Here is a 15,143-nt window from a genome sequence, read left to right on the forward strand (position 1 = left end):
GGTTGGTTTTGTTTTTCAGTGGGGTTTTTCTTGGGGGTGTTTATTTTTGTTGTGGTTGCCGTTGACTGATTAGTTGATTGGTTGGTTGCTTTTTGACACAGGGTTTGAGAACTCTCTGTGTAGTTCAAACTGGCCTTGAACTCACTACATAGCCCTAGTTGACCTCAAACTCAACAAAACCCTCCTGCCTCAGCCTCCCTAGGGCTGAACTTACAGGAGTGCAACACCATGCCTGGCTATTGATTTCTCAATAAATCTGTACAGAAGGAGGCTATTGAAACCCAGGAATGTCAGCAGCTCACAGTTAGAAGATGACGGTTACAGGGTTTATCTTGTGCTAAGGCTACGATTCTAAGACTCCTATACTTTGCAGAAATCCAGACTTGGCAATCACTGAGGGTTCACCTTGCATAGAGAACTTAATAAAATTCGTGTTCTTAAAACTGGCTGTTTGAGTGTAGACAAGGTGAAGGCTGAAGCGATCGGAAACCTCACCAGGCGCCCTTGGGTGGGGTTAGCACTTGCTTGAAGCCCCTGTGCACACCACGTGCCTGGGGTAAAACCTGTGCAAGCAGGAACCCAGCGTGGGACCGCAGGGAGCCCAGGCTACCACCCGCCCCGGGAAGCAGGCCCCCAGGGCAGGGTGGGGCAGAGGGGCTGCAGCCCGCCCCAGCCCGCATGGTCCCGGTGAAGCGGGGAGGGTGCAGTGCCCTGCTCCTGAGATGTCCTGATGACGGCAGGGACCAGCCCGCTGCACCTCCAGCCGGGGCAGCCCACGCCACTCAGCTCTGACCCAGTCCGCCTTGTGGCCCCTGTGGGCGGCGGCAGGCGGCTGCCGAGCTGAGCACGCTGCAGCGTGCAGCGCGGAGGCCGTCAGGGTGCGCTGCTGCCCCCTCGCCCTCCACAGGGACAAGGAAGCTGCCTGTCCAGCCCATCCACCACCTCGGCAGGTCAACGAGGGGACCCTGCAGGCAGAGGCGGTGGGTGACGTGCGAACAGCATCAGAGGAAAAGGGACCCTGGTCAGGGCGGGTGTGACAGGACGGCCTCAACCCTCTCCGGCCGCTTTGCTGTCCGCTTGGCTTTCTCTTCCTCCCGCCTCCTTCCTCTTCTGCCGGGCTGCGGGCGGAGGCCGGCCTTCACTCTGAGCCCCACCTCCAGCCCTTGGCTTTGAGACAGGGTCTCACTAGATTGCCCAGGCTGGACACGAACTCGGGATCCTCCTGCCTCAGCCTCCAAGCAGATGAGACTGCAAGCCCGATCCGCCACACGCAGCTCAGAACTGGCTTTTAAAGAGAAACTCAGGTTTGGCCAGGCCTGGCGCTGTGAGCAGGGCTCCCTGCTCTCCTGGGCATGAGCTCTTTTCTCTGGCCCCCTGTTTTTCATTTTTGGGGTTTCTTATTGTTATCAAACAGCTTTTCATCTCTTAAGGAGGCCTACGAGGTAATGCACATCTGTAATCTCAGCACTCCAGAGGCTGAGACAGGAGGATGGCTGTGAGCTCGAGGCCAGCCCGGGCTACATAGCAAGACCCTGTCTCAAAAAACAACGCAAAACAATTCTCAATTCCCTGGAGTCCTTTTCCTACCAATCAGCACACACTTCGGCGCCTCCCCTTGCCACAGTGAACGTATGTGTAGATATTTTAAGTGATTGTAGCACTCGCTATAATCAGGAAGAAAAGAAATTCACTCTTTTCCTCCATCTCACAGTGACTGTTTGCAGAGCTCTGTGGAGCGGCCGCCCCCATGGCCCGGCCGGGTGGGCACCGTGTGCCGGCAGAGGAAACCTCGGCACCTCCAACACAAGGCCGCTGTTCTCGTTTCAGGCGCAGACGGCCTCCTGCGGGGCGCCCAGGAGCTGGACAGCGTGCTCAAGCAGGGGTACCTGGAGAAGAAGAGCAAAGGTACTACGCAACGGAAAAGCCGGAGCCCAGGAAAGCGGGCAGCGCGTCAGGGGCTTCTCTGCCCCAGGAAGGGCAGCGTGTGTCAGCGGGGCGGCCCAGACCTGGAGCTGCCCCGGATAGAGCGGGTCCGGCTGCCCCAGTCTTCAAGGCCTGCTGTGAAACACACACACACACACACACACACACACACACACGCACGCACGCACGTGCGCGCACGTGGGATCCCAGCCACCTGGAGGCTGAGGCAGGAGGGTCACCAGGAGTTCAAGGCCAGCTTCAGCTATATAATTGAATCCCTGTCTCAAAAATGCAGAAAAAAAAAAAAAAATGCAGGAATAGGGCCAGGGATATAGCTCAGTGGCACAAGCGCCTGCCTGGCAAGCACAAGGTCCTGAGTTTGATTCCCGGTACAAAAAAACAGAAGCAGAAAGAAAAAGAAGGAAATTGATGCTTAATAAAATCTCTTGAGTGAATGAATGATACTCCTGTCTTCCCTAAGGAGGGAAACCATTTTGCCAACAGTGTGGTTTTTATATCGTATGTGAAATGGCCCACTTTGAAATTTCAAACAAGCCCAACTCTTCACCTTCATTGCACTCACGGGATTAGAATAGGTACTGCTGGACCTGGAGTCACAGGGTTGGCACCCAGCATAGCACACACAAGCACACACACAAAATACAAAACTAAAGCCAGGCATGGTAGTGTACACTGCAGTCCCAGCACTCAGGAGGCCGAGGCAGGAGAATCACTGTGAATTTGAGGCCAGCCTGGGCTACATGGTGAGATCCTGTCTCAGAAAACACAAAACAAAAACAAAACACACACATACATATATGTATATCCATGGCCTGGAATATTACTTTCCTTCCTCAAAAGCAGATGCCATAGACAGCCTGCCTCGTGCAGAGCACCTGGAATCCCAGCAACCTGGGGCACTAAAGCAGAAGAAACAAAACTTCAAGGCCAGCCTGAGCAATTTAGCAAGACTAGGTCTCAAAATAAAATTTGAAAAAGGGAGAGGGGCCTTGCCTACTGTGCTAGAGCCCCTAGGTTTAGTCTCTAATTCCTCAGGAAAAAAGAAAAAAAAATTTACACAATGTAATCATTGTGTACTACAAATACATACTATGCTTATTAAGCATAAATAAGAATAATTTTTTTTTTAATTTTAAAAAATAAGCCAGGTGCGGTGATGCACGCCTGTCATCCCAGCACCCAGGAGGCTGAGGCAGAAGGATCGCCATGAGTCTGAGGCCAGCCTGGGCTCCATGGCCAGTTCAAGGCCAGCGTGGACTACATAGTGTGACCCTGTCTCAGAAAAACCAACCAACGGGGCTGGGGATTTAGCTCAGCGGCAAAGCGCCTGCCTGGCGAGCGCAAGGTCGTGAGTTCGGTTCCCCGTACCGGAAAAAAAAAAAAAAAAAAAAAACCAACCAAGATGTGAAAAAGACATCATAGAGAATTCGGAAGGCGCAGGATGAGACTCAAAGCCAGAAGAGACGGAGGCAGCCGGCCCCGCGCACCGGGTCTGGGCTCCACGTCGGTGGGGGGACCCGGGGAGCGTGGGGAGGACGTCATAGCCCATTAACTGGGGAAACACAGCAACTCGAGGGGCTGTGTGCGGTGGGCGACTGCAGTTACCTGAATTTATGTCTCGGTCCGCGCAGATCACAGCTTCTTCGGGCCGGAGTGGCAGAAGCGCTGGTGCGTGCTCAGCCGGGGCCTCTTCCTGTACTTCGCCAACGAGAAGAGTAAGCGCGGGACGGGGGCCTCGGGGGCGGGCGCTCGGGTCCTCCCACTCTGCCGGCTCCAGCCAGGCCTGAAATAACACCGGCAAGGGTGACTAAGGCCTCCAGCTAGGGTTGTTTCCTTTGCAAAGGTGAAGATAGTGTGGTCCATTTACCAAAGAGTTACCGTTTATCATGACGAACAATGCTACAGTATCAAAATGGAATGTGTGGGCATTCTTCAAAGAAAAAAAAAAAAAATCAACAGGCACACGCCTGCCATCCCAGCTGTGGAGAGGCTGAAGCAGGAGGATCGCTGAGAGTTTGAGGCCAGCCTGAACTACACAGTGAGACTGGTCTCAAAAAGAAAAAAAACCTTAAACTAGGGGTGATAGCACACGCCTGTCATCCCAGCACTTGGGAGGCTGAGGCAGGAGGACCTCCGCATGTTTGAGGCCAGCCTGGGCTACACGGCAAGACCTGTCTTAAAAAACAAAACAAAAATAAAACAAAATAAAAATCATCCATTCCCACAGGGGCTTCTCGTGCGCTAGCAACTTCCTCGGAGGCCAGCGCGAACGCTGCAGAGTGGGCCTTTCTCCTTCCTTCCCTCTTCCTGCCTCTGCCCCCGCCTCCCACCCTGAACATCCTTGCTCTGCAGCTTGACGCTGCAGCCCGGGGTTCACAGACACCCACCCCGGCCGCCTCTGGACGCCCTGCGCCTTCGGTAGCAAGGGAGCAGAAAGACGGGAGGCTTTGCTCCGTGACCTGGGACCCTTCAGGTTTCTCCTAGCTTTGCGGCAGTCACCTCTCTCTGTCCCTGCCTGCCGCAGGTGTCCTGAATTTCATCTTCCGCTCACCATCCTGAGCCCTCAGAACCTCCGCGTCTGGGGTGAAGTTCAAGCCTCACTAGGAATGGACAGCAGCATACGTTCTTTGTTGTTGTTGTTGTTTTGTCTTTCTGAGACCGGGTCTCGCTATGCAGTTCAGGCTGGCCTCGAGCTTACTTTGTAGCCCAGGCTGGTCTGGAACTCACAGTGATCTTCCTGCCTCAGCCTCCCGAGTGCTGGGATTATAGGCGTGCACCACCATGCCCAGCCTTTGGAGTTTGTTGTAGTTTCTTTCTTTTTTTTTTTTTTTTTTAAAAACAGGGTCTTGCTATGTACCCCAGGCTGGCTCAAACTCCCAGCAATCCTCCTGCCTCAGCCTCCCAAGTGCTGAGATTACAGGTGTGCACCACCGTACCCGACTAGCCGCATGCTCTGAAAACTGTATAACACATCTCTTGTGCCTCTCTAACCTCTCACCCGCTCTTAAATCTGGCAGCCGCAAGTTCTCTTCTGAATTCTAGGCACATGAGCCAGCCAGCCCGGTACTATTTCCTTCAAACAAATTTGGCCTTTAGGCCGTTATAAAAATGTACAAATGTCCCTTGCATTTAAATCAGCGGCTGGGGTGTCTGGATAGAAAGCAGGCATGGTCCGCTCAGAGCCTTTCTACTCCAGGTGAGGGGGCGGGGGAGGAGACCGTAGGAGGCTGGGAGACTTTTATTGACCATTTCGCGTCAAGGTGAAATAAAATCTCGCGACCGCAGAAACAACAAAGCATTTTAGTGGCCAGTGAGAACAAGAGGAGATACTTCAAGAAAAAGGATTCTGGTGTCAAAAAGCACTGTTGCATGGCTCCCTGCTCGCCAGTTACTTCTTATTACGCCCTCGACATTTTCTCAGGGAGTTCAGCGTTTGTGGGTTTTTCCTAGCTCAACCAGGTGAGGACGGAGGCTTTCTGCTGCTTTGCTTTTCTTTTTTATTTTGTTACCCCACTGCCTTCCTCATCGCCACCATCATCCCCAAAAAGCTTCCGTCAGCCCTGCGTGGTGGCACACGCCGGTCATCCCTCAGGAGGACATCCACTCGGGAGGCTGAGGCAGGAGGATCGCTGTGAGCTTGAGGACAGCCTGGGCTACAAAGTGAGCTCAAGGCCTCCGAGTGCCCCCTGAGCTGCTGTCCCTCCTTCGGGGTGAGCGGTGCCGGCCCTGATGTCAACACCGTGACTCCGCAGTGGCCTTGGGAAGCTCAGGGCCCAGCCACACCGGGCTGCTGCAGTGGCCCCTGTCGCTCTGCCGCGGATCTTCACCTTCGACGATCCCCCTCTGTGCTCCGCTGCTGAGGCCCCCTTTGTGGCATCGCCTGGCTGTGCCGAGGCGGTGGGGCCCGCTGGCTGTCCAGTCGCCTCCTCCAAGCGTCCCTCATCACCTCCTTGACCGTCGTGGTCCCTAGGGCCGCACCACCGTCTCCAGGCTTTGTGCAACACGGCAGGGACGACGCCCCCCCTGGGCTGGCGCCGGGCTGGCGGGACTCAGGGAGCTTTGCTGTCTTGCAGGCAAGCAGCCGAAAGGGACCTTCGCCATGAAGGGCTACAGTGTCAGGATGGCCCCCCACCTGCGCAGGGACTCCAGGAAGGAGAGCTGCTTTGAGCTGACCTCCGAGGACAGGCGCAGCTACGAGGTAGGACGGACCGGCGCAGGGTCCCCGCGGTTGACGGGGCCGCGCTTCCTCCCGTGGGGACGCTGGCTTCGGACCTGCCTGCCGTCTGCGCACCCCTGCCCAGCTCAGCCCCTCGGGCCCTCGCCGGGGCACACTCCTCCTCCGTCGCCGCGCTGTCCTGGACGTGCCCGGCGAGGGAAAGGCCGTGTCTGTCCCCCACCCCCCGGCCGGTCCCGCGCGCCCTGCAGCGGCTCCTCGCCTCTCCTCCTCGCCTCTGGTCCCGTTCTTCACATTCCCAGCGGGTTGGCTCCACTTTCTCCCATGAAATCCGGAAAAAGCAAAATCTAAATTGAGAGTGAAAAATGCTGTCTCCCCCCACGTCCACCTTCCTGCGTGGCGTGTGTGGCCGCGCCGTGTCACTGGGACGGTGTCTAGGATGTCGGCGACGGCGGTCCCTCGGGCGACAGCGCAGTGAGGGACCAGAGCGCTCTGTGAGCGAGAGAAAGACTCCGTCCTCACTGCGTCCATGTTTTTATCGCTTGAGTCTCACTTCCTGCATTTCCAACTCATTATAAAATTAATTAAAACAATCAAAACTTATAGCTATGGGTACATAATGATTTTCACCAAAAATACGACATATATATAATATCCTATTCACTGGTCATTTTTATCTTATCTCTGCTTTACTAAAGCAATGCAGCAAAACTTTTGCTAACTTATAAACATGCTCAGATTAAGAAACCCTTTTGCTCTTTAAATTTTTTCTCAGCACCCAACTTTTTATGTTGCTACAGTATCTTAATCTTTATTTTGATAAGGTAGTCTACCTCTTCATTATACCATTCCCATAATTTTTTAAACTTTTAACAATTTTCCTGCAGAATCCTTTATAATACAGATATGTACTGAGTGTGTTTCGCATCTGTCATCCCAGCATTCAAAAGGCTGAGGCAGGAGGATCGCTAGGAGTTCAAGGCCAGCCTGGGCTATAAAATGAGTTCAAGGCCAGCCTGAAATGCATAGTGAAACCCTGTCTCAAAAAGACAAAATAAAAATAAAATAAAATAAAATTCTTATGAGACTTTATCCTGATAAAAGTTTATGTGAAAATCATAAGCCAGTATTCCTAGAAATTCGTTGCAGAGGTCTTTTTAAGAACTAAGCAAAAGCCGGGTGTGGTGGTGCATTCCTGTAATCACAGCACTTGGGAGGCTGAGGCAGGAGGATTGTTTTGAGTTAGAGACCAGCCTGAGCTACACGAAGTGAGCTCAAGACCAGCCTCAACTGCATAGCGAGACCCTGCCTCCAAAAGACAAAAAAAAAAGAACTAAGCATGATGGCGCACCCCTGTAATCACAGCACTTGGGAGGCTGAGGCAGAAGGATCGCCGTGAGTTCAAGAACAGCCTGGCTACATAGCGAGTTGAAGCCCTGGCTGAACTACATAACAAGACCCTGTCCCCCCGAAAAAGAAAAAAGAATGACAGTGTCTATTAATATAAGTATTGTGCAGAAGTCTGAGTTTCTTACAGAGCATGTATCTTGCGCTTATCCTAATGGGCAGATAATTAAAATGTTTTCAGGAGCATTTATTTCAAGTTGATTCATTTTTTGAAAAAAAAAAAAAAAAAAAGAAAAGAATTACAACAGCTCCGCGCCCAGCCGGTCTGTCTCGTGAGTTGGAATGTAGTTTACTTCCTCCCTTCTCCTCTCGGCCGCTGAATTGAAGCCGTCCTTACGGTCTGCGGGTTCTGCCTCCACTGTGTATTTCGGGTCTCTCCCGCCTCGTTCCTTCTCCTCTGGCCCTCAGCTCTTCATCCGCTGCTCTTCACTCTCCAGTGGAGCCGGCTGCCTGCTTCCCCAGACGCAGTGGCTCCGCAGCGCAGAGCCGTCCCCCTCCACCGCTCCCCCAGCCAGTTTCCATCAGCTCTTTATACAACTTCAGCCCAGACTTACTGCTTCAGCCTGCCTCCCCGACCTGCTCTAGGCGGTAATAATAAGGGTTTCCTGTCTCCAGCTAACACCCCGGCTGCCATCATAGTTCAGTGGTAGAGCACCTGCCTGGCACCCGCAAGGCCCTGGGTTCTATTCCCAGCACTGGGAAGAACAACACGAATACTGTCACTACCAGTGCTCCCGACGCATTTACAAATCACTTTGCTCCCTTTTTTTGTTCTGTAAACTTTTCTCAAATAAACGCCTGATGAAGGAATAATCAAATGAACACAAATATCTAGATTTTTAAAGCTGTTATCAGCCAGGCGTGGTGGTGCACACCTGTAACCCAGCACTCGGAAGGCTGAGGCAGGAGGATCACAGGGAGTTTGAGGCCGGTCTAGGCTACATAGTAAGTTCAGGGCCAGTGAGACCCTCTCTTTGAAAGAAATTGTTTTAAAAAACTGTTGTCTCTCCATATGCAAAATTGCTGAAGGGAAAAAATTGCTTGGGGTCCGCTGCTTGGTTTTTCTTTTTTTAATACTAATCAGGCAGAGAATCTGAGCCTTAAACTTGACTGAAAGTCGCAGGTTCCTTCCCTTGCAGCTCCCTATTAGGATTCGTGGATGTTTTAGTGCAGATGATAAATTAATTTGCTAATTTCTCTCTAGTTTACAGCTGCTAGTCCAGCGGAAGCCAGAGATTGGGTGGATCAGATTAGCTTCCTGTTAAAGGGTGAGTGTCGCTGGTATCGGGACTCCTGACCCTACACTGGGGAAGTAGAGTATGGAGGCCTCTGTGGGTGTTTTTCTGCCCACTCCCACCTCTGCATCCCCCCCCCCCGCCCCTGCATTCTAACAGCTGCAGTTCCGTGTGTCAATCAGAAGGTAAGGACCTCCTCCAGCTGGGGGCGACCTCTGATGCCACCCCTACTCCTACCACTAGGACAGGGAATCCCGAAAGCCAGCTCAACCCAATTTGCTGTCTCCGACCCCCTCCCACCCCTCCGCCCCCTTTGCACCTGGCCAGAGCGCATCAGCCTAAAAACACCACGCCTGCTGCCAGGGCCCTCTCATCTGCAGCAAGGTTTTATTGTGGATGAAAAGGACGCGGGGCCGAGGTTTAATTACAAGAACTGCGGATTCACCCAGTTCTGCCCTTGCTATCACAGAAACAAACGAGCGCGCCCTCCTCCCGCGGCACGCACGGCAGAGCGGGGCGGGCGCGCGCGGCCTGACGGCGAGGCGACGGGGCACACGCGCGTCTAGGTGCCTGGATTTATGCGTGTAATATACCCCGAAGTGTGTGAGCCTCCATAAAGCTCAAAGCGGCTTTATTGAGCTGTACCCTGTGGTACTTTCAGAATCCCACATTGAACAGATTATTCATCCCATTTTCCTTTAAAACAAACCGAATAATAACGTATGGTTTGAGCCACAAATGTATCTTTGATCCCTCCCTGCTATGAAGCGGCTCCGGAATCCAGGCGAAAACGGTGGCAGAATCTTTGTAGAGAGCCTCACCACGCCAAACGGCTCTGCCGGGTTTCACAGTGAAGGCTGGATGCCCCTCCATCCCCCCCGAGCCCGGGGGTGCCCCCGGCACCTGCCCACCCCCACCCACCCTGCTGAGGCCCCAGAGCAGGTTTTGGGGAGCACTGCGTCCCCCCAGGCAGAGCACGAGCCTTCTCTGGGCCCCATCAGAATGAAAACCAACCTTGGGGCTGCTCGGCGTCCCGGGGCGGTGAGCCCACTCCGAGGCCCCAGACCGCACGGTCCCGCAGACCCTTCCACTGCGCCGTGCTGTATTTTCCCACCGCCCAGTTCTTCTCCTCTTCCGATTTTGCCGTTTTTGTTTCTCTCTATAAACAAGCGGGTCTGGAATTCTGCAGCACGGTCATCGGGGAGAAGGGGTCATCACCTGCTGCTCCGATGTCCTGTGGAAGCCACGGCGGTCACCCCGCTCCCACGCGCCCTGGAGACCCCGGGCCACGGGGTCACCCCTGCTTTTTCTCCCCCGGGCCTGTTTGTGTCCCTCCGCCCGGGTTCGCGCTCACACACCCGCCTTTTAGGGCCGCTTTATTCTGACCCAGTCTTATCGCGCGGAAGGATTTACATGGATGGTGTAAACCTTGGCAGGCCCTTTCCTGCCCCCCGGGGCCTGAATTAGAAATAACAGCCCTTGGGGGCTGGGGATCTAGCTCAGTGGCACAGCGCCTGCCTGGCAAGCGCCAGGTCGTGAGTTCGATTCTCAGTACTGGAAAAAATAAATAAATAAATAAATAAATAACAGCCCTGAACCTAGCGCTGCATTTTTCTCAGGCGGACCTTAGCCCCCGCCCCGTCCCTGACGCCCTCCTGCCTTCTCCCACCCTGATTCACCGTTGTCTTTGTCCCGGCAGATCTGAGCTCTTCAACCATCCCGTACGAAGAAGAGGAGGAAGAAGAGGAGGAGGAAGCGGAAGGGGAAGAGACATACGATGATATTGATGGTTTTGAGTCTGCAAATTCTGCTCCCCAGGGAAGACCCGTTATCTTGCCTGGGAGCCTGAGGACCGCGGGGTCTACAGAGGAGAAGGAAGAGGATATCTACGAAGTCCTCCCAGGTGAGACACTGCACCTTCTCATTATGTCCTCCTAGTTTCAGAAACTCTGGGCCTAAGCCAGGCACGGTAAGGCACTTCTGTCATCCCAGCACTTGAGAGGCTGAGGCAGGAGGATCTCCAAGAGTTTAAGGCTAGCCTGAGCTTCATAGTGAGTTCAAGGCCAGCCTGGACGACAGAGCAAGACTTTGTCTCAAGAGACGGAAAAAGCAACTCTGGACCCGGTAGAAGAATATAACCTGGAACACTTCAAAGGAAGCCGGATCTAAATGTCACCCTCTGAAGGAGAGAACACAGGGAAATATGACCCCACTAGACAGATGCTGAAAATTTGATCAAAGAGTCTTTCCTCCCTGCTTCCTGCACTGATGGATGAGGTGCTTCCCAAGGCTGAAGGCTCCGAATGCTCATGTTGGCTTTCGCTGGTTTACCCTGAGTTCGGGGCTGGACCGGCACAGCTGCAGTTGCAGCTTCTTTCCAGGGGAATGTTGTGAAGGACAGAAAGCGGCCTCAGAAGTATGAAGGATCCCAGAGCCAGACCATGGAGGCACACACCTGTCACCCCGGCACTCAGGAGGCTGAGGCAGGAGGGTCACGAGTTCAGGGTTAGCCTTGGCTACATAGGAAAACTCTGTCTCCAAAAAAGAAAAAAGGATAAAGCAAGTCTACACTGCGGGTCTCTTTTCTCCCCCCAGCAGGATAAGCCAACATCACAGAAAACAGACCTCGCTGTATCCACACAGCATGGAGGCGGGGTGTGGGGCGGTGGAAACTGCACCTGAGTCTTTAACGTGAGGTCGTTAGACCCCGGGGGTGCTGAGCTTCAAGCCCGTTCTCAAAGAGCTGCTGTGGAAATTTGCCAGGAGTCAGCACTCTGCTAAGAAATTCAAGTTAAGCCTAAATTTATAGCAACGTAAACCACCTTCCCAGATGAACCTAGGAACCTAGGGATCTAACACTCAGGCCCCCAAGACAGGCTGGTCACTGAAGGCGTCATCGGTAGGGAACTTGGATTACAAAGCTGCCAAGAGCAGTCAGGGCCACAGGCCTGGGTTCTACATCCGCCTCTTCCCTGGGAGCGAAGCCACTTTACTGGGACCCCAGTCAAGGAGCAGGGCTGTCAAACCAGGCGTGGTGGCACACACCTGCCATCCCAGCACTCGGGAGGCTGAGGCAGGAGGATCACCGTGAGTTCAAGGCCAACCTGGGCTACATACGGAGACCCTGTCTCAAAAAACCAAGAGAAAAGAAAAAGAAGCAAGACTGCGGCTGCACATCCTGACCAGGAAGAAGCGGCTTCCCCCAGCCTCTGCCAGTCCCTTCCCCAGCCTTTTTCTGTTGTGTTTTATTATGCAAATGATATCTTGGTGGAGGTCGAGCCATTGCTTGTGTCTGACGTTGAAAAAAAAAATGATAATTTCCTCAGCAAGTCACCGTCGTTAATGAAGTTTTACAAAAACAGATACAACCGAAGGAAAATAAAATTTCACAGGTGATAAATTTTTCCAATTTCCCTGGCAGAATTCGATAGGATTGTTAAATTAAGAGTGAAGGTGTCTGTTAGAAAGCAACGAGCGGTGATGGGTAATTTTATAGAGTGGAAAATTGAATCAAATTGCAACATTAAAACATAGCTCCTCTGAGAATCTTCCCTCTCACAGCCTGCTCCGCCGCAACAGCAGGGTGCAGAGATGGAGCTCATTTACCACGTCTGCTCCCGAAGAGGAGATGCGCTCCCCGGCTCAGTCTGAGCACTCCCAGAGAGCTCCGGTCCCCGCACTTCTGCGCTCCTGCCCAGGCATGGGCACCGTCCAGGCGCTGCTCCACCGAGGGTCACAGCTGTGGAAGAATGCACTGGGGAAATCCCACTGAGCCACTCTGCCCTGTGGGGTGCAAAGAAAAGGTCTTATGATGCCTGCGTGGTGGTGCTTGGCCTGTAATTGCAGCACTCAGAAGGCTGAGGCAGGAGGATCTCTGAGAGTTTGAGGCCTGAACTACACAGCCAGAACTTGTCTCAGGAAGGAAGGAAGGAAGGAAGGAAGGGTCTTCTATGCACTTGTGTAATTCTCAGAGGGGCCGGGGAGGAGAGCACTGATACTCACAGATGCAGAAAAAAGGGAAAGAGCCCACTGAAAATGCATCCCAAGCCGGGGCCTCTTTATGCGCAGTTAGCGAAATAGCAGCTGGCTTCCCGTGTTTCCAAAGGATGACGCTGTCCCTAGCTCATTGTTCCCTTCCTGAAAACCTCATCACAGGTCTTAGAGCCAGCGCCCAAGGTGGGCTGGGCAGGCGTTTAATTACGATATGACTGCTTCAGCCACACATCCCACTGTTTGTCTCACAAGACCACCAACTAGCTGGGCGTGAGGGCACACACCTGTATCCCAGCAGTCTGGGAGGCTGAGACAGGAGGATCTCAAGTTCAAGCCCAGCATGGGCAACTTCATGAATTTAGCAAGACCCTGTCTCAAAACAAACAGAAGACGCTGGGAAGGAGCTCAGAGTGAGGGCTCTGAGTTCGATGCCCGGCACCGCAAAAAGAAAAAAAGCAAATGAACAAAAAGACCACGAATAAGCAGCGGTATGCGAGTGCGTGAGGCAGCGCCTTGTTGCAGAAGCCAAGCCGGCTGCGAGTCGGGCTGGGTCTCCGTGCCCCGGCGGGCTGAGAGGCCTGGGCACACTCCTCTGTCTCGCTGGCTTGCAGAGCAGGGGCGACAACAGCGACTCCGCTGGAGGGGCGCGTGGAGGGCCTAGCTCTGAGGCATGGGGACGTGCCGGCTGTCAACCACGCACGGTGGCCTTTCCATGGGAAGCATCACCTCCTTGAACAGTGGGGGAACGGCTAGGTCCATGCCCTCGCCAACGGGCTGGAGCGTCCAGGCGGGCACTGGCAACAGAAAATCCGGAGCAGATGGAAGAAAGAGCTCACCTTCTGCTCCGGCTGGTTTCACCGTGCGGCCAGGTGCTGGATGGAGGGAGACGGCTAGCATCACATCTCCATCGGCAGCGGCGGCTGGGCCTCGCATTCATTTCATGACAACGGGAAAAGGTGCTTTGTGAAGGATATTCTCTTTTTCTGTTTTTGAGACAGGGTCTCAAAGGTAGCCCAGGCTGGCCTTGAACTCATGGCGATCCTCCTGCCTCAGCCTCCACAGTGGTGGGATGACGGGTGTGCGCCACCATCCCGGCCTGGGAAGAGTGCTTAGCGCGGCGGTGCTTCTGCTAAGCCGGGCCTTTGGAATGGGGCCCACACAGCCCTCGCTGTCTCCGTGGGGAAATTGCGCTCCCGGAGTGTAGTTCACATAGAGAGGAGTATGGAACACACACACATCAATAAAAAGTGTTTTTCCTAATTCAGAATAATGTATGGGTCATCAGATTCCATCCACCCCACCACATTCATCACAGGGAGATCAGCATTTGCTGCGTGGAGAGTGACCCTGTCCCCAGGAGGGAAAATCAAGCGCTCGGGTTTTCAGCCGCACCTTAAAACGGTCATTCTGGACGAATATGGTTTCACGGTGGATGTTCTCTGAGGTTTCTGAGCCTGCGCTCAGGGGGACCCTTCACTTTTGGGGATCCGATGGAACTGCAAGATGGGCCGCGAAGAAAGGCCAGGGCAGTGCATGGAAAACCGAAGGCCTTTCGGAGCCCTTTCTCAGCTCCCGGAGGTCACTCACAGGCCTGGCCCGGGATTCCAGGTGCCCCAGAAGGCCAGCTTTTAACAGCCCACGCCTCGGGGCCTCAAGGCTGGGACCCGGGAAGGCGTCCAAGGCCGCTGAAGAGCTGTCCCCGGGCCTCGTGGCAGCCACCACGGCAGCAGCCGTGTCCTCCGGAGATCTCAGAAGAGCGGGAACGGAGGGACAGTGCTCCGGAGACTGGGCGTGTGCTCAAGCTGCCCCGCCACCGGATCGCTTTAGAATAAAGTGTGGGGCTGGGTTCTTTAAAGTCAGAAGCAAGCATTCCGTGGAGTTGTTTCCCTCGGTGCCGCTGTCCAGACCCCTGGGAAAGGGACGGGGGTTGAGAGTCTAAAGAGAAAGAAAACAACACAAAGTGACGAAGAGACGGCGCCGCCACCCCGCAGCCCGGCCAACAGCAGCTGGAACCAACCCTGCCGGGTCTCCCACCTGGAGTGGCCCCGATTTCAGCCACGACAACCCCCTCCCACCACACACATCCTCTCACCTGAGTCCCCCAGCGGACCCCCTCCCCTGTCGAGCGGCAATGAAGCTTTATTTCAACCCTTATCTCAGCGATCTGTACTCCGGTCTTTCTCCCCAATTAGTAGATGCTCAGTTATTATTTGTGGAATTAAATTCAAAGCATTTTGAGCGTTGCCATTAGCACAAATTGAGTTTAGATGTAATATACCCAGGCCGAACCTCACCGTCAGGATGCGAGCATTTTGAAATAACATCTGAGATTATCTCATACACAACCGAGAATTAAATTGCTATCGGCCTCTAGCTTGCATTTTCTATGC

General features: G+C 53.8%; 1 protein-coding gene across 4 annotated transcripts in view; it reads left to right on the forward strand.

The window, feature by feature from the left end:
• Skap1 (src kinase associated phosphoprotein 1) overlaps positions 1–15,143 on the forward strand; it is a 251,617-nt gene that overhangs the window by 207,100 nt on the left and 29,374 nt on the right. For all 4 annotated transcript variants that reach the window (XM_005394244.1, XM_005394246.2, XM_005394245.2 and 1 more), the window contains 5 exons: positions 1,828–1,905; positions 3,576–3,659; positions 6,018–6,142; positions 8,730–8,793; positions 10,460–10,663. In XM_005394244.1, the coding sequence (XP_005394301.1) occupies positions 1,828–1,905; positions 3,576–3,659; positions 6,018–6,142; positions 8,730–8,793; positions 10,460–10,663 (555 nt within the window). The remainder of the gene's footprint in view (positions 1–1,827; positions 1,906–3,575; positions 3,660–6,017; positions 6,143–8,729; positions 8,794–10,459; positions 10,664–15,143) is intronic.

This window comes from Chinchilla lanigera, unplaced genomic scaffold (assembly GCF_000276665.1).
Source record: "Chinchilla lanigera isolate Chin_1 unplaced genomic scaffold, ChiLan1.0 scaffold00050, whole genome shotgun sequence".
Lineage (NCBI taxonomy): Eukaryota > Metazoa > Chordata > Mammalia > Rodentia > Chinchillidae > Chinchilla > Chinchilla lanigera.